This window comes from Odocoileus virginianus, chromosome 1 (assembly GCF_023699985.2).
Source record: "Odocoileus virginianus isolate 20LAN1187 ecotype Illinois chromosome 1, Ovbor_1.2, whole genome shotgun sequence".
Lineage (NCBI taxonomy): Eukaryota > Metazoa > Chordata > Mammalia > Artiodactyla > Cervidae > Odocoileus > Odocoileus virginianus.
Genome location: NC_069674.1, coordinates 11828024 through 11855288, shown reverse-complemented (window position 1 = coordinate 11855288; position 27265 = coordinate 11828024). Strand labels below are relative to the sequence as shown.

The 27265-nt window shown below is 39.9% G+C and overlaps 1 protein-coding gene across 5 annotated transcripts in view; it reads right to left on the bottom strand.

Moving 5' to 3' along the window:
* The window catches only part of TCAF1 (TRPM8 channel associated factor 1), a 47001-nt gene that overhangs the window by 16990 nt on the left and 2746 nt on the right, over positions 1 to 27265 (bottom strand). For 3 of the 5 annotated variants that reach the window (XM_070461755.1, XM_070461722.1, XM_020871012.2), the window contains exon 2: positions 5780 to 6413. In XM_070461755.1, coding sequence (XP_070317856.1) covers positions 5780 to 6399 — 620 coding nt within the window. In that variant the 5' untranslated portion in view covers positions 6400 to 6413. Of the gene's footprint in view, positions 1 to 5779; positions 6414 to 14960; positions 15076 to 17063; positions 17232 to 27265 lie in introns of those variants that run through there. The other 2 variants (XM_070461672.1, XM_020871011.2) reach the window with 2 other exon arrangements.

Sequence of the window (27265 nt, the reverse complement as noted above, 5' to 3'; positions counted from 1 at the left end):
TGACCTCGAATCAGAGGTGATAATAGAAAAGACTGACAACTATTATACAGTGTTTTGATCACTTTAGCTTTCTTGTAAGTTTGGAAATTTCCTTAGTTTCATTTGCATCTAAATTTAGAACCAGTCTGAACTTTGGTTGGGATTGCACTGAATGTATAGATAATTTGGGGAAAAACTGACATCTTAAAAATATTGAGTGTCCTGATCCATCAACATAGTGTATTTCACTATTTCTTTAGGTTTTATTTAATTTCTCACAGTGATGTTTTGTGGTTTTCAGCATACATGTTGTGTGACACATTTTATTAAATTTATTTGCTAGTATTTCATGATTTGGGGCCTTGTCTTAACAGATACTGTATTTTTAATTTCAATGACCAATTACTAGTATATAAAAATATATTTTTGTATATTGACTTTGTATCCTGAAATTTTGCTAAACTCATTATAGTAACTTTTTTTGCAGAGTTTTAAGAATATTTTATATAGATAATCATGTTTTCTGCAAACAAACATAGGTGTGTTTCTTAATTTTAATCTCTATGCCTTCCTATTTGTCTTACTGCACTAGCTAGAAACTTAAGTACAATGTTAAATACAATAAAAATATCCTTCCTGGCCTTGTTCTCAATCTCAGGGTATTTCACTAGAAAGTATATTCTTGGCTATTGGATTTTCAAGAAGGACTCATCACATTGAGAAGTTCCTTTTTATTTCTGGTTTGTGGAAATTTTATTATGATTTGATATTGAATTTTGTCAGTTTTTTTTTCTGTGTGCATCTATTGAATTATATGATGTTTCTCATTTATTTTGTATTAAGAAAATAATTAAACTGTTAATTAATTTGATATCTGAATGTTAAACCAGCCATGCATTCCTAGAATAAGCCTTGTCATGATGTATTATCCTTTTTACATATCATAATCTATTTACAATATTTTATTAAGAATTTTTGCATTTATGTTCATGAGGGACATTGTTTTGAGTTTTCTTATCTTGCAATGTCTTTCTTTGGCTTTAGTATCAGAGAAACACTGGTTTAATAAATCAAGTTACAAAAACTTTCCTATCCTCTTATTTCTGAAAGAATTCATACAGAGTTAGTATCAAAAAAGACAGTGCAAACTGTAGGCAGTGATTACCTCTGGGCAGAAGAAGAATTCATAAGGGCAGAGGTGGGGGACGAAAGTCATTCACTTTTTACTCTGCATCCTTTGGGACTATTTCCCTTTTTCCCAGTAAGCATATATTTTGAAATTGAAGAAGGGAAAATGTTTATAAAAAGGAAAAGAAAACTGAATTGTGATTTAGCAATTTCTCTTCTAAAGTGGCACATCTTCCCACTTGAATTCACTCTCTAAAAACTTCTAGTTTATTTTGTGAGAACCAGTTAATACAATTTTATTATATATGGCTAGGAATGTAGTAAGAAGCACAGGGTTTGGTAGGTATGTACATTCACCCCACCTCACTGGGTCATGACCCTGACTTAACATCGGCAGTTAGCATTCTATCTATCCTAGTAATGACTTCCAAGGACTTGTGGATCCTTGTTACAAATTAGTTTATTAATATCTGTTCAGATATTATATCTGCCTGCAATGCAGGAGACCTGAGTTCAGTTGTTTTCAGAACTACCTGGGAAGTCATATTCATGTTATCTTCAGTAATTTGGCAGGCTTCTTGTTTCATTTGTACTACTTATTTCACATAGATAGTCAATTTTCAAAATTCTGGTATCTTCATAATCTAGAATTCAAAAGACTGTTTTATATATAATATCCCTTGACTATCTTTCAAAATGAAGTGGAGATTATCTATCTATCTATCTATGACATCAATTTCTAATGTCTGCCAATTCAGGTTTCACAGGAGTGTTTTCAAGCCAAGGAATTTGGAGCATGTGGACATTTCAAAGCATGACTGTTGTTCTACATTCTTTTCTCTGCATCCCTGATGATTATGAATACACACAGATCCCTGAAGACTGAAAACCAGCCTCAATGGAGTAATAGCTGAAATGAGGGCAAGGACCTTCTACTATACTCAAGCACTTTCCATTTAAAGGTAGAAAGACAGTGGAAAGCACACTGGCACGGTGTGCAGCTGCTAGCAGCAACCTAAGGTTTCTGAGTTCTTCTGAGCCCAGATATCACAGCCCTCTTCCTACAACAGGGACTTGTTTTTTTTTGTATCTCCTCCAAGCCTGGTTATTGGAGATGTTTCTGCACTTCTGATTCTCAGATCTTTGGAAATCATTTTCTTGAAATAAGAAATAATGCCTGAGATTATAGCATATACTCAACAAAAACGCTGCCCTAAATGAATGAATGAATGAACAAACACAGAATAAGAACTCTAACAGAAGTCCGAGATTTGTGTCAAAATGGGACAAGGGCCTTCTTATTAAAAAAATAGAGCAAACCATTGTGGTTGAGTCTCCCGAAACCTCCCTTAGACTGATTACCTAATGATATGTTTTAGTCAGTGTCAAGTCCCGTTTTTGGTAAAGCCAATCCCGTGTCTAGTCCTTGCTTGATTAAATGCATAAAGAGGATAAAACAAGGCAGCTGGTCCTGCTGCTGCTGCCTCAGTTTGATGGAGGAAATATGAAAAGCATCAGTTAAGATATCAATAGCTTAAACAACTGGAGCAGAACATATGACTTGGGGCAAAGCAGCATAACGATGGATGCCAGGTACATCTCAATGGTTGGAAATGATATTCATGACCTCATATGCTTATATACCATAACATGAAGGCTGATGTCAAAACAACTAAAGTGTTTTAGGTACTCTGATCATGTTTCTTCATTCACTGAATTCTTACAACCACCCTTAAAGGTAGTCATTATTAATCCTACTTTAAAGATGAGGCTTATCTGTGGCTCTAGGTTTTAGAGCAAGCAACAGACATTATTTAGGAACTTATTAAGGTTGGCCTCCACTAAAATGGTGCTTTTCCCAGTATCCGGAGTCTTGAAATGAGGCTGTGTTTATGACAGTGGATCCAGTATTTGTTCAAATGAATACTTAATAGAAAGAAGGTGGTTCTGCACACAAATACAACAGCCATTGCCCTCAGACCTGCAGGTACAGCGGAGGCCAGTGAGGATAAGTGGAAGGAAGAGGAGACATCGCTCAGGGAACAGAGCACCGGTGGTGTGGTCACACAGACAACACGGCGGCTTCAGCTCAGCTCAGTCGCTCAGTCGTGTCCGACTCTTTGCAACCCCACGGACCGCAGCACGCCAGGCTTCCCTGTCCATCACCAACTCCCAGAACTTGCTCAAACTCACGCCCATCGAGCTGGTGATGCCATCCAACCATCTCATCCTCTGTCATCCCCTTCTCCTCCTGCCACATGGTGGCTAGTCCTCTACAAGGAGACCATGGTGCTTTCCATGCAGGAAGTAAGGGCAGTGACTCTGAGGCTTGTGCCCTGACATCTGTGGGTGTTCTTACCAGGCTAAAAGTGGATCATCTGGTTTTGTCACTTAGGGTTTTATTTTTATGATCATAAAAGTAGTAATTTCTCCTGATGAAAATTTGATTCATTTTGATAAGACCTGTGGACGGTTTACTCTTAGAAAATTTATCTCAAGATCTTATTTAGTATGTAATTTAGTAAGAAATGTGCAAGTGACAAAGTCAAAGATATCTTAATTCACACTTGCATGTTCAAATGTGGGTTTAAAAACAAATAACAAGACATCTGGGCAGAGTAACTAAACCCACAGGGACTTTTAATGTGAACTTGAACTTGCCAGTGATGGAAATAACCTCTGTTCTTCAATTCTAATAGAAGCATGTTGGTATCTAGTGTTGTCTGATACTTCTAAAATGAACTGACGATATGTAATACAGTATTATATAATTACAAGATGGCTGAAGAAAGATCCAAATCTTCAATGATTAAATAAATGAGGTATATATTAGCATTCACATAAATGCCAATTTTAAAGATTACACAGCATGTAATAATATATAATTATTTTTATATTTTTAAAGATTACATAAAGTGTAATCTTTCTATTTTATAATTTTAATAATTTTAAAGATCACACAGAATGAAAAATGTGTATGAGCAGAATTCAAAACAGCATGTATATTAAGATGACAAGGGTGTAAAATTATGAATGAATAGGAAAGATAATGTACAGAGATGAAAAGAGTTACATTGTGGGGTTATGATTTAATAATTTTAAAATAAAAATTAGAAAACAAGGGATCTAGCAATATTGAAAAAGTAGTTTAAAAGAGTATGCCATGAAGAATCATCATCATTCAAAAATATAGCTGGCCTTTGAACAACATAGGTTTGAAATGTGCGGATCCACTCCTATGCACACACATGCATGATTTAACCATAAAGAAAAAAAATTCAGATTCAGAGAGATATAGGCATAACCAAAGAAAAAACAGGTATGGTTTTGATAGAGAAACACATCTTTTAAGGAAATGAACTCAACTAAAGGGGATTATGCTGTTAGTGGAATTCGGCTCAGGTTTTACCTTGCTGTTCCTTAGAACGGAGATCTTTGTAAGTGGAAGTTTGATCAACCCTGTGTCTCTGAACAACTCTTTTCTCACTGCACATTGGGTATGGAGCTGTGGGGTGCTCCAGGAGTGCCATGCCAAGGAGAGGCCACAGCTCTTCCCCGAAGTCTCTACACTAACCCTGGTGTGCCCGCCTCACCCAGTCCAACCTCACCTTGCTCTGCTCCCGTCAGTCAGAAATACCTATGCTTTTTGCTCCAAGCATGCTGAGAGTCTTCATGTACAATATAGGGTAGGGCCTGGTGTGATTTTTCTACTGCTAGGACTATTCCAGCTTCTCATCTCTTTCTTCACCCATCCAACACATGTTTACTGAGCACCTGCTAACCACGTTCAACACTGTATGAGGTGCTGGAGGACAATGTGAATGGAACAGGTTGGGTGATGCCCTCAAAGAACTTTCCATGGAGCCTGTCTCAGCATCCATCACCTGCCTCCTTCATTCTCCATCATCATGTGTTTTACTCCCAGAGATAAAATCATCTCTAAGATTTAAGATTAGCATATATGACTTGTGCCACCTTTCTGGTATCTCAGCTTTTGGATTCTCTAGCTCTTACTTCCATCCTAATCCCATCTGGCTGGATGTTTCAAAACCTTTCCCACAGCTCTCTAGACTTTGTCTGTTTTCCTTTTCCTTACATTTCCTTTGCAAGCAACCTTGACCTATGACCTTCCTGGATCAGTCATGCCAACCCCGAGATTCAGCAATATATACATTTTATTAGGTCTTCCCTATAGCTCAAATGGTAAAGAATCTGCCTGCAACGCAGGGGACCCGTGTTCGATCCCAGGGTCAGGAAGATCCTCCGGAGAAGGGAATGGCAACCCACTCCAGTATTCTTGCCTGGAGAACCCCATGGACAGAGGAGCCTGGCGGGCTACAGCCTGTGGGATTGCAGAGAGTCGGACACGACTGAGCGGCTAACACTACTACAGTACACTATACATTTTACTAAGCTAGATGCTGGGGGACAGAATGGTTACTAAGAAGTTTCTCCGATCCAAGCGCTAAATCACCTGGTCTGAAAAGGTAGCAGCAACAAGGGACCCTGCCCTTCCTGTGTCTCAGGGTATTTTAACACTCCAGTTGATTTATGATGAATCTATGCTTGAATGCCAAATTCTCTTCTGTTAGCCTGGGAGTAGCCTGAAGACAGGAGCCATCTGTCTGCTTTTTAACCTGGGACCAGCGTCCCACTGGGCTAATGCACTCACCTCACCAAGACTGGGATCTTGGGCATCTTCTTAGAGACTTTAAAGAAACTCGTGTCCCCTTTGTTGTCGGTGAAGTACACACCGGCCACGCTGGTCACGAGGTTCCCCGGGAACGTGAACAGAACCCTCTCATCATCGCCCTGGTTAGCCCAATCCCAGGCCTGGCCTCCAATGAGCAAGCCTCCTCCACGTTTCACGAACTTGACCAGCTTCTCAGTCATGGTTTCATTGTAGGCATCAATGCAGTAAACCCCCAGGGAGTCTTTCACTTCCGGCTCAACCTTTGCCTCCACTCCAGAGCCCTCCAGGATTTTGGCCAGGGGTGCCAGGGAGGGGTGTACACCCACGGGCGCCCCGGGGGAAGAGCAAAGCCAACCCACTGCGTTGAGGAGAAAGGGGGTGAGCTGGGCCTCCACCAAGTAGTCCTCGTGGGACGCGACCACCAGGCGCCCTCGGCCATAGGAGGAGGCTGCGATGAGGACCTGGCCCATGTCATTCACCATCACCGGGAAGGAGGCTTCTCCAATAAGGAGCAGTTCACACGGGACGGCGTCTTCGGGGACATCCCAGCTCGTCACTCCATTCATAAGGGCCTCAAAGGCAGCGGACGGAGTCGCCATGGCTGGACCAGCTTCTGCAGAGAGGAAAGCAAAGACTCAGCCTGCTGAAGAATGGGTGAACAGACAAGCGAGCCAAGCGGTTCACTCATCCCTAGCTGGGGCAGCGCTTCCCACTGAGCAGATGAGACCGACGCTGTGAACAGACTCAAGCACTCACCGGAGATGTCAGTGTCTCCAACCCAAGAGACCTTGTTGGGCCCTGTCCGTTAACACTCTTACTGTCAAACTAAACAAGCTCCACGCTTTTCCGTCACAGAAGGAAACAAACAGAAGTGAAGAACAAAAGCAGAACTGTGCCTCCAAAGACATACGTTCAAGAACTAACTCCCAGTACCCGTATGACCTCATTTGGAAATAGAGTCTTTGCAGATGTAACCACGTTACGGTGTGGCCATAGCGGGTTGGAGTGGGTTCTAATCTAATGACTGGGCTTCCCTGATGTCTCCACAGGCAAAGAATTCACATGCAATGCAGGAGATAGGAGATGCTGGTTTGATCCCTGAGTCATGAAAATACCCTGGAGAAGGAAATGGTGACCCACTCTGGTATTCGTGCCTGAAAAGTCCCATGAGAAATCCGTGGTGGGCTACAGTCCAAAGGGTCGCAAAGAGTCAGACACGACTGAGCGACTAAGCATACAATTTAATAACTGGAGCCTTTAAAAGAAGTGGGAATTGGGACACAGGTGCCCAGGGGAGAGACACACAGGCTATGAGAACATGAAGGCAGGCATCAGGGTCTCTGTGGTGTCTCTATGAGCCAAGGAATGCCAAAGATTGCTGGCGAACACCAGAGGTAGGCGAGACGCGTGAAACATTCTCCTTCAGAACTTCCAGAGAGAACCACACTTGTCAACACTTGGATTTCAAACATCTAAGCCTCCAGAACTGCTACAGAGTACATTCCTGTTGTTTTAAGCTACTCAGTTTGTGGTGCTTCATTGTAGCAAACACACAGTGGTGCAGCACGCTGTCTGCCCACCCTGCTCCATCCCACTCAGCACTCACACTGATCATACTAACCTCAGCGTGGGGCCAGAAAACCAAAAGCAGAAAGTAACACATTATGAATTTATAGCAGATTATTACTCACACCCGGACATAGCAGAAAAAGGTGTATATGTCGATGGATGTACAGTCACAAAACCCTCTGCTTCTTCACCTTGAGCCTCCTGCTTAAAGTCACTCTGCAGTCTGACCTCCTCTATGTGCTCGTTACTGAAGCACTTCCCTCATGGGCAGACGTGTTTAACAGTCAGGACAATCAGCCCTCACCATCCTCACTGACCACTCAGTGGCTCTGGACAATGCCGTTCCCTGGTCCCCAAGGCTCTGACCACCTCTAACCTTATAGCCAACCTCATTGTCTGCAACCTCAAACCACTTCCTTCCTGGCCTTCCCTCTCCTCTTCTGAAAATGCAGAGATTCCTTAGGTGTTTATCTTTGGCCCTTACCACTTTTTCCTTGTGAGAGACTATGCTCACTCAAGGTATTATGGCAAAGCAATTATTAATACAAGCTCAGGCTCTGAGTTAGGCTGTCTGGGTTTGAATCTCAGCTCTGCTGTTTACTGAGATCAGGCAACCTTTCTCAGACTTGGGCTCTTTATTCATTAAGTAGGAAAAATAGCATCTACCACACAGGATTGTTTTGAAGATGAAAGGAATAGCATTGGTTAAGTGCCCTTCCATTATTTATTTTATATATATATAAATATTGCCCAAAATTAGTTGATCTAGAGTATATTTTACATATATATGTGTGTGTATATATATATACAGATATATGTGTATATATATCTTTGCTTAAAATTACTAGATTAAGAATAATTTTACACACACACACACACACACACACACACACACACATTGTGTGGGCTCCAGTTCATGGGGTTGCAAAACAGTCAGATGTAACTTAGCAACTAAACAACAAACTACTATATATATGTGTGTGTGTGTGTGTATATATATATATATATATATATATATATAAATATACATAAAATGCATATAAATGCACACATGTGTGCTTAGTCACCCAGACTCTTTGCGACCCCATGGATGGTAGCTCCCCCGGCTCCTCTGTCCACGAGATTCTCCAGGCCAGAATACTGGAGTGGGTAGCCATTCCCTTCTCCAGGGGAATCTTCCCAACCCAGGGATCAAACCTGCGTCTCTTGCATTGCAGGCAGATTCTTTACAGTCTGAGCCACCAGGGAAGTCCATATATATATGTGTGTATATATATATCTATATCTAATATCAATTATTTATTATACATACATATATGTGTGTGTGTGTATATATATATATATACACACACACAAGTATATATATATGTATATATATATTCTTTGCTTAAAATTACTTAAGAGTAAGCTATTTAAGTATGCATATAATAAGGAATTTTTATAAAGTGAAAAATATCTAATGTCAGATTTTTACCAACACTGGATTAAGTGTTTATTGACTCTGATTTTTACAGGTTTCATATTTTAGAGCCAATACTAACACTAATGATTATATTTAGTGAAGTATTTCGACGGGTTCTTGAAAAAATCCTTGGCATAGCCCTTGTCTGTGCCTTCCCTAAGCCATGGATTCAAAGGCTCTGGTCCTGACATAATTAATAAACACAAGACCTCTACTGAAAGCACATTCTGCCATTTGTAACTGTCTCTAAAACTACAAAGTCTTAACTTTTTCCCCTCCAAATTAGCTCCTCTTGGGTAAATTCCATAAGCTTGAGGTCGAGGTCCCTAGTTGTTAAAGAGTAATCTGCACCCCACAGAGAAGATACAATCAGCAGACAGTTAATAAGGGCTGGTCCTGCCCCTGCTCCTCCTGGGGTCCAGAAATAGCTGGGACAGCAAACCGCAAGGAGTCACGGTTGTGTCTCCTCTCCCTCCTGCTCCACATCCAGCTGGCCACAACGTTGTCCGTCGTGGTTTCCAACACACACTGTCGCTAACCTAGTTTAGGTCCTCAGTAATTCATTCCTGGACAAAACGGATCCGGATTCTACATCATCAGTATCTGTCCTCACCTTTATCCTTCTACAGCCACGGATTGTATTATTTCCCAGGAAAGAAGACCCAGAGCTTCACCTCTGCCCACAGGGGAATCTGAGCGTCCTCCTGGGGTTGAAGGCCTCCAGGGCTGGTTGCCCCTTACTTTCCGGCGCGTCTCCAGTGGCATCCGGGATACTTGGCCTTCCTGGGCCTGCCCTTCTTTAACTTGAGATTCTCTTTCCATCCTCTTTCTTCCTGTTCCTGCTCCCACATCTTTCAAGCCACTGAAATCCTCCCCTTCTAAGAGAAGCTGGTCACAGAAGAGGAATCTTAAATAGCCAATTAGTCTGTGGAAATATGCTCAATCCACAGGAAATTAAAATAACATATATGTTTTCCATAAGCTTATATGAAAAGAAGTGGGGTAGGGGGCAAAGAAGAAGGAGGAAGAGGAGGAGGAGATGAAGATAATTGACACCCAATGTCCCAGAGGCTTTGGAAACACCAGCAGTGTGTGAAAGGCCTGAGCATCTGAAAGCAGCCTGATAGGCGCGACTCAGTTTCAAAGGTGAGCCCATCCTGAGACCAGCAAACCTAACGGCCTTTCTCACAACAATCAGAGCAGCAGTGCTAAAGACAGATGCACAAGGCTGCTCACCACTACACAAAACTACAAATGGAGATGGGTACATGAAAAACCCAGACGGGGAGACAGACAGATGACAAGGAAGGTTTCCCAGAACCATTGTTGACTCCCAAGGGTGCAGGATCGCTGATCCAACTTCCCCGTATCCCCCAGAGAGGCCATGGTACCCACCGTGAGACCCTGGGGTGTAGCCCCCCACCCACCACACATACACACGCTGTAACAGCTGCCGTACTGTCGGTAGTGTGGATACTCCGAACTCACCCAGAGCAGGGGACTCGTAATTTTCTCTCTCTTGCTGGCTTCCGTTGTAGCTCAGCTGGTAAAGAATCCACCTGCGATGTGGGAAACCTGGGTTCTATCCCTGTTTGGGAAGATCCCCTGGAGAAGAGAAAGGCTACCCACTCCAGTATTCTGGCCTAGAGAATTCCATGGAATAGTCCATGGCGTCGCAAAGAGCAGGACACGACTGAGCGACTTTCACTTTCACTGAGCTGGCTCATGGGAGAAGTATCTGTGGAGAAGTGACAAAGGGGATGGACAGGTGGCCTGGAGATTTGAACAGGAGGCAACAAGGGAGAAGAGGGGTGATTTCCTGCTGAGCTGGTTCCTGGGCTAGAGGGGTGGTGGCCTGAGGGGAGTGGGGTTTGGGCAGAAACGCCGGAGCACCCCCTCTCTGTCAGTTTTCCCCTTTCCTGCACTGTTTGTGAGGCTATCGTATCAGACCTGATCTGAGAGCAATGCTATGAATGTGGCAAGACAAGTTTTGAGAGGGAGAAATGTTCGAGAAAAGTATGATCATCTGTATTACAAAGCTATTACAAAGAATAGAGTTAAATCTAGTTTTCATCTACCTAGAAGAATGTCCTAGATACATCTGAAGTGAAAATTTCAAATCGCTGCAATATGTAGGACACAAACCCAGTTTCGAATGGATAAAGATACAAATAATAGTAATACTAGTAATTTTAGTAGTTGTAACGATATAGTGCTTACCAGGGTCCAAGCAGCATTATAAATGCTTTATATACATTATTTAATTCTGACAATAAACCACTGAGGTATGTGCTATCACTATTCTAATTTTTAAAATAGCCAAAACCAAACAACAAAGAAAACAAAAAACTTGATGGCCAGAGGATTTGTTATTTGCTTAAGTCACAAAGGTGGTAAGAGATCGATTTTTCATTGAAACCCAGGAAGTCTAGTACTGCAGTCCATGTTCTTAAGTACCAGAAACACATAAGTCTGTTACTAGGATTTTATTGTGGTTGCACAGTTGCTCAGTCATGTCTGACTCTTTGAGACCCCATGGACTGCAGCTCACCAGGCTTCCCTGTCCTTCACTGTATTCTGAGTTGCTCATACTTGTGTCCATTGAGTTGATGATGCCATCCAACTTACACAAGCCTGTTGTTGTTCAGTCACTAAGTTGTGCTTGACTCTTTGCGACCCCATGGACTGCAGCTCACCAGGCTCCTCTGTCCTCCACTATCTGCTGTAGTTTTTTGAAAATTAACTTATTTATTTTAATTGGAAGATAATTACTTTACAATGTTGTGGTGGTTTTGGCCATACCTCAAAAACAATCAGCCATGGGTACACATGTCCTCCCCAATTCCTGAACCCTCTCCCACATCCCTCCCTACCCCATCCCTCTGGGTTGTCCTAGAGCACCGGCTTTGTATCTCCTGGAGTTTACTCAGACTCATGTCCCTTGAGTCAGTGATGCCATATAACCATCTCATCCTCTGCCGCCCCCTTCTTTTGCCTTCAATCTTTCCCTGCATCAGGGTCTTTTCCAGTGAGTCAGTTCTTTGCATCAGGTGGCCAAAGTATTGGAGCTTCAGCATCAGTCCTTCCAATGAATGTTGATTTCCTTTAGAACTGACTGGTTTGATCTCCTTGCTGTGCAAGGGACTATCAAGAGTCGTCTCCAGCACCACAATTTGAAAGCATCAATTCTTTACCACTCAGCCTTCTTTATGGTCCAATTCTTAAATCGGTACATGATTACTGGAAAAACGATAGCTTTGACTACATGGACCTTTGTCAACAAAGTGATGCCTCTGCTTTTTTAACACGCTGTCTAGGTTTGTCATAGCTTTTCTTCCAAGAAGCAAGCGTCTACCTGCTTTGAATTGTTGTATATATTACTATTATAATTAAAAATAGAATGTACATGCATGCTAAGTCAGTTCAGTCATGTCCAACTCTTTGCAACCCTATGGACCACAGCCCACCAGGCTGCTCCGTCCATGGCATTCCCCAGGCAAGACTACTGGAGTGGGTTGCCATGCGCTCCCCCAGGGGAATCTTCAAACTCAGGGATCAAATCTGAGTCTCATTATGTTTCCTGCACTGGCAGGTAGGTTCTTTATCACTAGTGCCACCTGGAAAGCCCCAAAACAGCACAGATAATATAAATTCAATTAAGTAAACCCATTAAACAATTGAATATATAAATGATTAGATTCATCAACTGATTCTATTTCACTCATCCTAAAACATCTTTCTTCATCTCCCAACAAGTTATGCATTTGTCCACCAATAAATCTGATTTCCTCCTCTGTGGAGGTTCCTTAAACTCTGCAGCTGATTCTACCCCTACTTTAACCAGCTAACAGTGACCCCAACACTTGATTTTTAAACCAAAAGCTTCTTCCTTGTGTTTGAATCCCTGTTTGCCCTCCTAGCTTGCTGAGCACAGATGGACACAGCCTGGGGGCATCCTTATTTCTCCCCTTGAGTTCTTCATCTTTGGATCTCCTTATGGATCCTGCTTTCTCTGCTTTCTCCAGGCCCACTAGCTAACGAAACCCAAGGCACTTCGAAAGCAGAAAGCACCTCAGACACAACTTGCAACTCAGGGGAAAGAGCTTAATAAGTCCCCTGCCCCTACCACAAAGAGGCCCCAGGGTACCTGCACAGGGTCTCCTTTTAAGAGCTGTTTCTGTAAGGGAGAGAAGGTAGAGGGCTTGCTTTGGATACTGTACCACACCTGCATCATAGCCTGATTTCAAATCCCCAAAGCAGAGTAACTATGCGAGGTCAGGGGACAAGTTTTATATATTTGGATTCCCCCCAGGAATGAACAGGCACCCCGCGGATGAATGACTGTATAACGGATGTGGGTATTAAGGGCAAACCTGGGATCACTTCTACAGCATATAGCTACTCTGGCCCTGAAAAATGATTCATATCACAGACACCAACTCTACAGGTCTTGCTCCATTTTTACCATCAACCTCTTTGTTTCTTTTTATGTCCACCATCTTCTGCTAATAGTAGCCATAATTAGGGTGGGTTCAACACCTTTCACATTCTGTTTTAGATATTACCAACTCAATCTATTGATTTGATTTTCACTTAAAATGCTTTAATCCATACATTTAAAAGAATATGTAATGCACATATAGGGCTTCCCAGATGGCATTAGTGGTAAAGAATCTGCTTGCCAGGGCAGGAGATGCAGGAGACATGGGTTTGATCACTGCGTCACGAAGATCCGCTGGAGAAGGGAATGGCAACCCATTTCAATATTCTTGCCTGAAAACCCCAGGGACAGAGAAGCCTGTCCGGCTATCATTAGAAGGGTCGCAAAGAGTCTGACACCACTGAACACACACACACACTAATGCACATGGAAGAATATGGATGTTAAAATAATCATAAAACAATACACAAACTTCCATACACCAATCACCTAGCCTAAAAGACAGACCATTACTATTATCTTTCAAGGCACTCCTGTGGCCTTCCAGAATCAGTTCCTTCCCCATCTCCATAGATGTAGTCATTCAAGACTTTACTTTTCTGTTCCCCTCGTTCAACCTTAATGCACTCTCTTCTAAATCTCCAAGATCCCTCCGGCGGCTCTCTGTCTTTCTCTCATTCGTATTTGCTCACTTTTCTCACTCGGTAATTCCCGGGAAAATCGAGTAATGGAGGAGTGTGGGCCCAGGAATGAGACCTGAGTTTTTTGTTTTTAAATCCACCAGCCGCTTCTTACTGTTGACCAGCCTGCTTTCCAGGGTGTCTATCACTTGGACAGTGTGGGAGAGGGCAGTCCTCATCTCTGCGGCAGTCGGCGATAAGTTCTGGTGTGGGATCCCCCTCCCACCTTCCCCTTCCAGGATCTAGGTCGGCTAGATTTTCTTCCCCAGGCCCGGAGCCAATCTGCAAAGAGCATGTCGGTGACGTCAGAGGAGTGGGGAGGGGGCTGAGATGGGGGAAGCAGGAGGCGGAGGGGTGAGGGGAGGGGAGACCGCGGAAAAGCTCGCGTGCATTGCCATGGAATTCTCCTGGCCTGCTGGCAGGGAGCTCAGGGTGGGTTGGAGGGGCACAGATCATCCGCCCCTGTTAAGACAGACACACACACACCCCGACCAGTCTCGGGGGGAGGGGGCAATGGGAGTGGGGGAGGGGGCAATGGGAGTGGGCGAGGGATCTCAGACCCTGAGACGGTGTTTGCAAAGATCAAAGGGCAGGAGGACAGAAGTGATGTTCCATCCCCAGTTCCCGGCGTGTTCCTGAACAAGCCCTGCCACCACCCAGGGGCTACGGCAGGCTCAGCGATAAAGCTGCGGAGGAGAGGCTGTTTCTCTAAGGCCAGGCCTGCGCGTAACTCGACCACACAAAGCAATTAAACAAACATCAGATGTCAGAACCCGGAGAGGTGAAGCAATGCGGCAGGAGGGACGCAGAGCCGGAGAGCCGAGAACACTCACAGGAAGGCGGACGCAACAGCGAGGGGTTCCGCCCCTCTTTCTAGGCACCCGCAATCTCTTCCCCTGCATTGCCCGAGCCCCTCGGCCTCCAGCGCCTGCCTCCCCCTACCCGATCTCAAAGCACGGCCACTCGCCCCTGGTCCGGCCTGCGGGACGTTAGGAGAGGGCCACTCACCAGGTCGCCCCTGCAGCTTCCACGGAGGCAGCTGGAGGAAGCAGGGTTGCGTGCACAGAAGGGCCCTGGGTTCTGCGGGGAAGGGGCGTCCTCGTAAGCAGCTCTAGGCTAGCGAGCTGGGCGGAGCCCGAGGGGGAGGAGGGGAGGGGCTCCCGACCAGTCTCCTCCCGCCCCCCGCTTCCTTCTGGGCGGGGCCGCGAGCCGAGGGGCGACGCTTGGCAGGGGACAGCACTTCTTTGTGTCGCCGGCCCACTGGGCTGGGCATTGCGGTGGCCCCCATCCGGACAGTAGGGGTGGCCGCTTTAATAAAGACATATACTTCTCTGACTATTCATTAGTAAAGGAAAAGGCTGAACAAACCATAGGATACAGTCTACAGAATTATTATTCAATTCTTATGAAGAGCTTAGATCTCCAGTTTGTAGGAGGAATGTACTGGACATATTGCCTAGGGAAAAATAAAAATGGTAGAAATTGTTGAATAGGCTCTCGTTTTTATAATAAAAAGCAGTCGCGTATATTTGTATTATGGTGCATGAAAGGACGGATTCATCTCTCCTTGCTAATATTTAATCTGAGGAATATTGAAGGGCAACTTTTACATACTTCTGCATCATATGCACGGTTATATGTTACTTTTGTAAATTAAAAATAAGAATATATTATCTATCAAGCTACCAAAATTGGCTGAAATTTATTCTGTGTACTTTTCAAATCCTTTTTCCTGAAGTCCTTTCTGATGACCAGCTGACAGTTGCTTTTCCCTTCTCAGAATTACAAGTTCCTACTTTGTGTGGTGACTTCGCTGAGCTCAGGTGTTACTATACAATGGTTATGAACTCAGACTGTCACCAGATGATCTGGAATCCATCTTAGTGCTATAGTTTACGTGCTAGGTGACTTTGCACAAGTTACTTAATTCTCTGTGCCTCAGTGTCATGACCTATAAAATGGGGATGATAAAATTGGTACCTATGTCACAATCCAAGGCTTAAATCTCTGAGTGAATACCTACAAAGTTCTTAGATCAATGTCTGGCAAACAGTAAGACTATGTATACTTGTTAAATAAAATAAATATTCTGGTCATCCTAACATTTAATAGCATACAATGTTTCAGGAAAATGCATACCTTTTAACCTTGAGTAAGATTTTGGTCCAAATCCAAGTCATTTTTTCTCTCCCCTTCTCCCTTCAACCCCCTTTTCCAAAGTTGAATTGTATGAACAATATTCAATAGGAGTATGTGTGTAGGTGAGCTCACTGGCAGGATTTACATAGCGGTAACACCAGGAACAGAAGTAAGGGATCTCAAATTCAGGATCCTGCTCAGTGGAGGAGAGATGGCAAGGAAGTCTTTTATCTTCTCCAGGGGCCAGGGTTCTTAGCTAAACAGGGAGGGCTGTTTGGCTGACTTGTTTGCTAAGACCCTTTTGGGTCTGAAATACCAAGATTAGTAACACCAAGATAGAACCCCAAAACACCGAGTTTCATGAAAAATTTAAAATTCAAAACAAGAATGCATATATTGCTTACATACAAATAAATAATAGAAAGACAAAACTATACATGGGAGGGATACAACCTAACTTACCTCTGAGGATGGCAGTGTGACAGTTGGTGGGGAAAAGGCTTAAATGTCAGATTGTTTCTTAAGAAGAGATACAGGCAGGGAGCGAGGGAGTGACGTTGGGAGGGAAAGAGGGAGCTGAAGGAAGGGTGATCTGATAAATCTGTTGTGTTGTTTTCTGTGCTTATCTGTCATTTTGAAAGATTCTATTATGAAAAATGTTTGGAAAGGGCAAGAATTCATTAGACTCTTGATGGCTGCCTTTCTGGACGAGAAATACAGCACTAAAGAAATAAGAGCCAGAGTGGTAGGAGGAAAAAAAAAAAAAGCAGAGCCAGAAACAGACACGGAGAAACCTCAGGGAATCCTCTTTGAAAGATGTCTGGCTTTTTAGGCCCAAGTGGTCTCAGGCCGAAAACCCGATCGCTTTCTCAGCCCCGCTGGACTCACTCCCACCGCGACCCCGGCCCAGCCCAGCCGCAGGGACCTCCGTCTGTGCTCCGTGCCCAGAAGCCTTATCTGTACAAGACTCACCCGTTGTCCAGCAATATCCACACCCGCTACTTCAGAGGGGGAAGGGGCTCCTCTGCAGAGGTGTGACACGGAGAAGCGGCACCCAGTCCGGATTTGATAACTGGGGGAGACGGTGGTGGAACCTGCGGGTGAAGGTGGGCCGCGGTGGGGATGGAGAGGGAGGAGGAGGCCGTCCCGGTAGCTGATTGGCGGACGCAACGGTGGGGGCGGAGCCTGGCCGACTTCCCCGCCCAAACCGCACAGGCCCCGCTGTGTGTCAGCGTCCGTGCGAAGGTGCCCCCGCAGGTCCAGGATGGAGACCCTTGCCCCAGCCCTGGCAGGGAAGCAGGGCAGTTTGTCAAAAAATAAACCTATGAGACTGTTTACCAGCCAGCGAGTTGGTTAATAAATAACGATAGATCTTTACATAAAATAATACAGCTGTTTCAGTGAAACATTAATGATCCTACTTTTGTATGTTTCTGTTTTTCTAACAGGAAAAATAAGGATATATTTGGCTACCTTAGGAAGTGGGAAGGGTTGACAGGTAGTTTTTTTTCTCTAGAAATTTTGTATTTTTTAAACGTTAAAAAAATACTTTGAAGTTAAAAAAAAATAACACTGTTTAGTAAAACCACCCTTAACCTATATGCCCAGCAGAAATGCATACATATGTCACCAAAAGCCATGTACTAGAATGTTCAAAGTAGCACCATCCTTAATAGTCTGAAAGCTACCCAAAACCTACCCTCACTGCTTTCTCATCCCTATCACAACTCTGTCACTGTCTTCTATTATAAGAGCCTTAAATATGTTTTCAGACCAACAAATATTGAGAATTTATCATCAAAAGGTCTGCTTTAAAAGAAATTCTAAAGGATATATCTCAAGAAGTAGTAAAATAATCTTAGATAAATAATCTGAGATGTAAGACAAAATGGTGAGAGACTTTCAGTTCTATCATTGAGAAAATTCCTTGTTTGGAACAAACTTTTCATGAAAAACAGCAATAAAGTTGGGTAAAATATAGGAAACAAAGGAAGACTTTGAAGAGCAAACAATATAAACAAAACTTGAGAAGCTACAATCCTGAAGGAAGGAAAACAGGATATGAACTGTACATTCACTATGGCTTTTTCTTTTAGAGCATTTTCCAGTTCACAATGAAAGATAATTAAGGCCAAGCAGGAAATGTCAGTCTTACTGGTTCAAGATTACCAAATGAACTGGAACTCACAGGGTGAAATTTCAGACAAGAAGAAACCTCAGAGAAGTGAATCTAAAAATCTATGTACAAATTTCCCTCAAGTCACTGACTGATTTCTAAGCTGTGCATGCACAGGGAGAGACCCAAAAAACTTGCAGAAAATAGTGGCTAAAATGCCAGTCAACTGAGCAGTTCATTTCAGTAGTTCTAGACTTATGGAAATATGGAGGTCAAGCCCCACCAAAGTAAATGATTCTTACCAACACTCTCTGCTTTCAGTTGAGACAAGAGAAAAACCATGGCATATGAATAAGAACAATGCGTAAGACATAAGGTCTATGCTCTTGGGTAGAAGAAAAATCTGAAATGGATCTGTTCTAAGAAAGCATAAAGCTAACCTTTGATACTATCAAGTAATCTTCTGTTACTTTATCTGTCTCCCACCTCAAAAAAAAAAAAACAAAAACCCTCTTTGGAAAAAAATTACATCAACTACAACTTCCTGATTTTTCATTCATGATGTCTCTGTCTAATCCAAAATTTAGAAGCAGGCTAAAAATAAGGATGAATTGTGAAGAATTCAAGAGAAACAACAAAACATAGAAACATAGTTACAAGTGGTTCAGATATTTGAGTTCTTAAACAGGAACTGACTTTAAAATAACTGTGATTAATGTAATGTCTTCAAAAATAAGAGAAACAGGCTGGAGAATTCCAGTATAGAATTAAAACTCATAAAATGTTAAAATAGAAATTTTAGAAATAAAAATAATCATTGAAATCAGTAATTCAATAGTTAGCTGTAATAGCATATTAAATACACGTGACCAAAGAATTGGTGGACTGCAACAGGAATCAGTAGAAACTATTCAAAAATAACACAGAGAAAGAAAAGATGATGCATAAGGAGATGAAAACATATAGAAAGAATATAATAAGAATTATAAGACAAAGTAAAAGGTAATGATGTGTAATTAGGCTCCCAGAAGAAAAGGAGGAAGAATGAAACAGAAGCAATATACTGATAATTAATGGCAGAAAGTTCCCCAAAGGGCTGAAAAACATCAAAACTCAGATTAAAAAAACTCTCCTCATTCCAGAAGCAGGATAAATAAAAAGAAAACTACACCTAGGCAGATTATAATCAAATGCTAAAAACCAATCTTAGAGAGGAAATCTGTAAGTTAGTGAGAAATAAAGGATGTTTTCCATTTAGAGCAACAATAATGCATATGGCTTCTCAAATGAAATGATAGAAACCAGAACACAGTGGCATTGCTTAAAAAAAAAAAAAGGTGATCTGCCAACCTAAAACTCTACGCATAGCAAGAATATCCCTCAAAAAGTGAAGGCAAAATAAAGATAATTTTACATAAACAAAAGCTGAGAGAATTTGCTAGCAATACAATATAAAAAGTAGTTCTTCAAGATTAAGAAAAATGACCCCAGATGGAAGTACATAACAATAGGAAGGAATCAAGAATCCTGGAAAGAGTAAATAGATGGGCAAATATAAGTCAATATTAACTATTTAAATAAACAAAAGCATTTTATGGGATATAAAAGCATAAAAATATATAATAACAATAGCACAACTACAAGATAAACTGTTTGGAAGTTATTGCATTGAGCCTTACACATACCCTGATACCAAAAGTCAGACAAGACTACAAGAAAGCAATATTATAGGCCGACATCCTTGATGAATATAGATGCAAAAATCCTCAATAAAACATTACCATAGTGAATCCAACAGTATATTAAAAAAATCATACACCATAAAAAGTTGGGATTTAGTACAGTGATGCAAAGATGTTTCAACATCTGGAAATCAACTTCATTTCAGCTAACAAAATGAAGTATAAAATCATCTCAGCAGATGAAGAAAGAGCATTTGACTTTGTCACCCAGGCAGAGGGCTACAGCCCTCCTTGACAAAAATTGTGAAAAAACTGGATATAGAAGGAATATACATCGACATAATAAAGCCCATATATAACAAGCCTATAGTTATCATACTCAAGAGTAAAAGATTGAAAGTTTCTCCTCCAGGATCAGGGACAAGATAAGAGGTCCCTCTCTCATTTTTTCCCCAGTATAGCACTCAAAGTTCTAGCCAGAGCAACAAGGTAAGAAAAACATATGCCATCCAAAATGGAAAAATTATTTTTGTCTATAGATATGTCTGTTTGCAGATGACTAAATTCATTTACTAAGTTTTCTATATATAAATTTGCAATCAGAGACAATTCAGCATTATTAATTCTTCCAATCCATAAACAGAATATCTTTTTATCTGTGTCTTCAATTACTTTCATCAGCATTTTATAGTTTTCAGTGTATAGAGCTTTTACCTTCTTGGTTAAATTGTTGTTGCTGGGTGTGTGCTCAACCATGTCTGACTGTGAGACCCCCATGGACTGTAGCCCACCAGGCTCCTCTATCCATGGAATTTTCCAAGCAAGAGTACTGAAGTGGGTTGTCATTTTCTACTCCAGGGGATCTTCCCTACCCAGGGATCAAACTTGTGTCTCCTGCATCCCCTGCATTGGCAGGCAGATTCTTTATCACTGAGCCACCTACTTGCCTTTGGTTAAACTGGTTCCCAAATATTTACTGATTTGATGCTGTTATAAATGGGATTCTTTTTAAAATTTCCCTTTCAGGAAATTGCTAAATCGCTGTTAGTGCAGAGAAACAAAACCGATTTTTGTAAGTTGATTTTGTATCCTGTAACCATACAGTCAACTGACCTTCAACAAATGTGCAAAGCACACATGATGTGGAAAAGATAGTCTCTGCAATAAATGGTGTTGGAATAATTGGATATTCACATGCAGAAAAACAAAGTTGAATGCTTCCCTCACACCAAATACAAAAAGCAACTCAAAATACATTACAGACTCAAACACAAGATCCCAAACTGTAAAGTTAATAGGAAAAAACATAGGAAAAAGCTTAACAATGGGCTGCACAATAAATTTTTGGATATGACTCCAAAAGCACAGGCAATAAAAGCAAAAATAAACAAGTGGGACTATGTCAAGCTAAAAAGTGTCTGTACAGGGTAGGATGCAACAGTATAGAGGGAAAACAAACAGAATAGGAGAAAATATTTACAAACCACATATCCAATAAGGAGTTAATAATATCCAAAATACATAAGGAATTCAAACAGTTAAATGGCAGGAAAACAAGTAGTTCAATTAAAAATAAATGAAGGACCTGCATAGACATTTCTCAAAAGAAGATATACAAATGGCCAGCAGATAAATGGAAAAGTACTTAAATCCACTAATCATCATGGAGGTATAAATCTAAACCACAGGATATCACTTCACACCTGTTAGAAGCATTACTATCAAAAAGACAAGAGATGACAAGGGTCGGTGTGGATGAGGAGGAAAGGGAAAGCTTGTGCATTGTTGATGTGAATGTAATTGGTTCAGTAATTGTGCAAAACAGTATAGAGACTTGTCAAAAAATGAAAAATAGAATTACCATATTATCTAACAATCCTAGTTCTGGGTGTATATTCAAAGGAAAATAAAACTGATATCTGGAAATAATATCTGTACTGCCACATTCATTGTAGCTTTATTCACAGTAGCCAAGATATGGAAACAACTTTATTCATTAATCCATCTGATAAGTGTCTTATCAGATGGATTAATGAATAGAGAAACTGTGGTATATATACACAATGGAATTTATTTAGCTATTTTAAAAAAGGAAATCTTGCTATCTGTGACAACATGGATGAACCTTGAAGGCATCATGCTAAATTTTGAAATAATGCAGACACAGAAAGACAAATACAGTACCAACTTCATTTATATGTGGAATATAAAACAGTTGAACTTACAGAAGCAGAGAGTAGCATGGTGATTACTAGGAACTGGGGAGAGGTTGGAAATGAGGCAATATTGATTAAAGATTGCAAAATTTCAGATATTCAGGTTGAGTAAGTTCTGGAGATCAAATGTATAGCACAATGACTATTAGTTAACAATATTGTATTACATACTTGAAATTTGCTAAGATGGTAGATCTTAATTGTTCTCACCAAAAGAAAATGGTAAACTATACAAGGTGGTCGATATGTTAATTAGCTTGATTGCTGCAATCATTTCACAATGTATACGCCTATGTAAACATCACACTGTAAACCTTAATATGTGTGTGTGTATGACTGTGTGCTAATTCGCTTCAGTTGTGTCTGACTCTTTGCGACGGCGTGGACTGTAACGCTTCAGACTTCTCTGTCCATGGGATTTTCCAGGCTAGAATACTGGAGTGGGCTGCAGTGCCCTCCTCCCCCAGGAGGTCTTCCTAACCCACGAATCAAACCCATGTCTCTTGTGTCTCCTGCATTGGCAGGCAGTTTCTTTACCACTAGTGCTACCTGGGAAGCCCTCCCAAAACCTTAACATATGCAAGCTTTATTTGTCAACTATACTTCAATAAATGTCATGAGTTAAGTACGCTATACAATTAGAGTTACTACTAAAACATTTGACCTAAAACTTTAGAACATGTAACTTAAAAATAAGAGAAGGAGTAAAATAGTGGGAAATGAAGGAGAATAAAAGAAAGAACGGTAAGAAATGAAAGAGATAAACCAGACAAAATTAAAATAATAAGATGGTAAAAATAAGTCTAATTCTATTACTAATTACAATAAATATAACTGGATTAAATTATTCAATGTTAAATTATAAATTGTCAAACATTTTAAAAACTTAGGCTTTAAAAATACATGTATGTTTATGATATATATACTTTTTAATGTATTGGTATCTCGTTATGGTTTTTATTTTTTTATTTTTACTTGTTTAAATTTTACTTTATATTTGACTATAGTTGGTGTACAATGGCATGTTAGTTTCAGGTCTACAGTAAAGTGATTCAGTTATACATATACACATATCTATTATTTTTCAAACTCTTTTCCCATTTGGGAAATATTACAAAATACTGAGTACAGTTTCCTGTACTATACAGTAGATCCTTGTTGGTTATCTATTTTAAATATAGTAGTGTGTATATGTCAATCCCAAACTCCCAATTTATCTCTCTTCTCTACATTTCTCCTTTGGTAACCATGTTTGTTTTCTAAGGCTGTTTCTGTTTTGTAAATAAGTTCATTTGTATCATTTTTTTTGGATTCCACATATAAGTGATATCATATGATATTAGTATTTCTGTCTGACTTACTTAGTATGATAATCTCCAGATCTTTATGATGCTGCCAGTGGCGTTGTTTCATTCTTTTTAATGGCTGAGTAATAGTCCATTGTACATGTGTATCACATCTTTATACATTCATCTGTCAATGGACATTTAGGTTGCTTCTATTCCTTGACTGTAAAAAGCACTGCAATGAACACTGGGGTGCCTTTATCCTCTCAAACCACGGTTTTCTCTGGATATATGCCCAGGAGTGTGACGGCTGGATCATATGGTGCCTCTATTTTTAGCTTTTTAAGGAACCACCATACTGTTCTCAGTAGTGGCTATACCAATTTACATTCCCACCAGCAGTGTAGAAGGGTTCCATTTTCTCCACACCTTCTCCATCATTTATTGTTTGTGGACTTTTTGATTATGGCCATTCTGACTGGTGTTAGGTGGTATCTCATTGTATCTTTGATTTGAATTTCTCTAATAATTAGTGATGTTGAGGTTCTTTTCATGTGCCTGTTGGTCACCTGTATGTCTTCTTTGGAGAAACATCTATTTAGCTCTTCTGTCCATTTTTTGATTAGATTGTTTTTTTATATTAAGCTGAATGAGCTGTTTGTATATTTTGGAAAGTAATCCCTTTTTGGTAGCATGTTTTGCAAATATTTTCTCTCATTCTGTGGGTTTGTTTTTCATTCTATTTATGGTTTCCTATGCTGTGAAAGAACTTTTGATAAACAGATCTACAATGAGAAATTTTAAAATCCACCATAGCAGTGAAATATTTTAACGTACCTATTTTTGTAATTGATAATTCAGGCAGATAAAAAATTGGTGACGGTATGGCACATATGGATTGCATAATTAACACACTTGTTTTAAAGGAATATGTAGGACATTATATAATTAGAGATCACACATTATTTTCAAGCAAATAAAACTGACAATTTGCTAGGTTATAAAGCTAACTTCAATAGTCCAAAGGAATTGGTGTCATAATTCTCTGAATTAATTATAAATTAGCTAGACAACATTACTAGAAGATGATAAAATATTCTTTATGAAGAGACTGTAAGTTAAAATACATATTTTAAAAAATTCATGGGCCAAACAAGAAACCATAATGGGAATGATAAATATTTAAAGCATGATAGCAAAATATTCATATCAAATCTTGTGAGATAGAGCTAAAGAGCAGTGACACAAATTTATAGCCTGAAGAGCTTATGTAAGAGCAACAGCTCAAAATTAATGAGCTAAGCATACACCTTAAAAGCTCAGAAAAGAAATAACAGAGAAATTCAAAGAAAGCAGGAAGAAGTAATAAAATAAATAATAATGCAGAGAACAGACAGGGTTTATTATTTTTGGATGTGTATGTGAACAAAGTACTCCAAGTTCTGGCAAAATTAATCTAACCAAAAAGAGAAAGGAAATATATAAACACTAGTAATGAAAAGGCAGTCATAAAAATAGAAAATATTTAAGTAGATAATGAGAGAAAATGTGAACAAATCTTTTGCATTAGTTTTGGTTAAATATTTTGGAAAATACAACTCATGAAAACTGACTCCATAAGAAAACCTAAATAGTGTTATAAAGCCTTCAAGTAATTGGACCAACAAGTTTAATGTCCTCTGACAAACTAAATTCCAAACCTTGAGTGTTTCGCTGGTGATTTGAAGCAATATTTGGCCAGATAATTCTAATCTTGCACAAATTCTCCCAGAGAACAGTAACCGTGAGAATACTACTCATCTTATTTTATGAAAAGATATTGACAACAGGTAAGGTTAGTACCAGAAAGAATATTTACAGGCTAATCTCAATTCACACATATAGATGCAAATATCCAATGTTTATCATTATATCTATATATAAAAGTTATCACATATTTATCATAGTTTATTGCAGGAATGTAAAGTTGATTTAATATTAAACATTGAATACTGAACCTCACTAAAATAACATACTTAAAGAAAAAGTCATAAGAGAAAATCAATTGCCATAGTAGAAGCATTCAACAAAACATTTACTCACAATAAAAGTGCTTACCAAAAGAAAAACTGAACTTTCCTATCATTGGACAGAGCATTTATGAAATAACCATCCTGAATGCAATATTTAAAGCTGATATAGTGACATCTTTTACTTTATTATCTTAAGGATAAAACAAGATACCCCTCCCTACTTTTATTTAACATTACATTGGAGGTCCTAGCCAATGTAATAGGACAGGAAAAAGAAACTGAAAATATAAGGATTAGAAAAGAAGAAACAAAACTGTTATTGTTTTCAGAAGATATGACTGCCTTTGTAGCAAACGTGATGCTATAGGTAAATTTAGAGTTATTAATGCAGGTTATCATGTTTGATACATAAACACTATATAAAAGGCAACTGGATTTCTATACACCAGTAGCAAACAATGAACTACAAAATATAATCTTTATAAAACAAAACATTTATAATAGCACTGAGAATATAATGTACTTAGAAATAAAGTTAACAGAAGTGAGCAAAAGGGAACAATGAAAAGTATTACAAAACATTACAAAACACTAAAAAAACTAGTGGTAAGCTAGTTTGGCATTTTATATATATATGTATGTAATGGTATTATATACCAAGTTCATAGATGGAAAACTTCACCTTGAAGAGACCATTTCTCCCCAAATTGATACATAGAATTAATGCAATATCAATAAAAATTCCAACAAGTTTGTTTCCTTGCTTGTCTGTTTCCTGTTTTGAAGAACATGACAAGTTTGTTTAAATATTTATATGGAAGGTCAAAGCTCCAATAACTGATTTTTTAAAAATCCTTGAACCAGAAGAAAGATGTAGGAGAATATTTCCTACCAGATTTAAAGATTTATTATAAAACTACTGCAGTTAAAAGCAATTTTGTATTGGTAGAGTTAGACAAATAGATAAAGAGAGTAGGCAGTTTCAAAGAAACTCATGCATATATGAAAAATGTGATTCATATAGATCACTGGTGCTGGGACAGTTGATTGTTCATATGGAGTAAATAGTAATACAAGAAACTTCCAGGTGGATTACGACATTACCAAATTCATAACTTTAATAAAAGTTTTTAGAGGAAAATAAAGTAAAATTGAAATTAAAATTCAAACTTAATTCACCGGCAGAGATAGAAAGACATACAAAGAAAGATAAGCTAAGCGCCAACTAAAAGCAGATATTTGCAGCATATACAGTTAACTAGGTATTGATTAGCATCCAGATTGTATAAAGAAAGCATTCCAATAAGACAATAAGAAAAAGACAAGCAATCCTATATAAAAATGAATAAAAGGCAGGAGGCAGAATTTCCCAGAGAGAAAGCACAATAGCTCATCATTATATGAAAATATGGTCAGTTTCATTAGTTATCAGAGAAATGCTCATTAAAATCAAAATAGAACGCTATTTCATGCCTACTAGACTGGCTTAAAATGAAATTTGATAATGCCAAATTGTGACAAGTATGCGTAAACAGAGGAACGCTCATCTGTTGCTGGAGAGTGCAAGCTGGCCTAACACTTTGGAAACAGTTTATCAATCACCTATTAAAGTTGAATATAAAGAAATCTTATAACCCAGTAGTATAACCTAGGTGTACACCCTAGGGAACAAGAGTGAACCAGAAGGCACGTACAAGATAGTTGCTGCTGCTGCTAAGTCACTTCAGTCGTGTCCAACTCTGTGCAACCCCATAGACGGCAGCCCACCAGGCTCCCCCATCCCTGGGATTCTCCAGGCAAGAACACTGGAGTGGGTTGCCAATGCCTTCTCCAATGCATGAAAGTGAAAAGTGAAAGTGAAG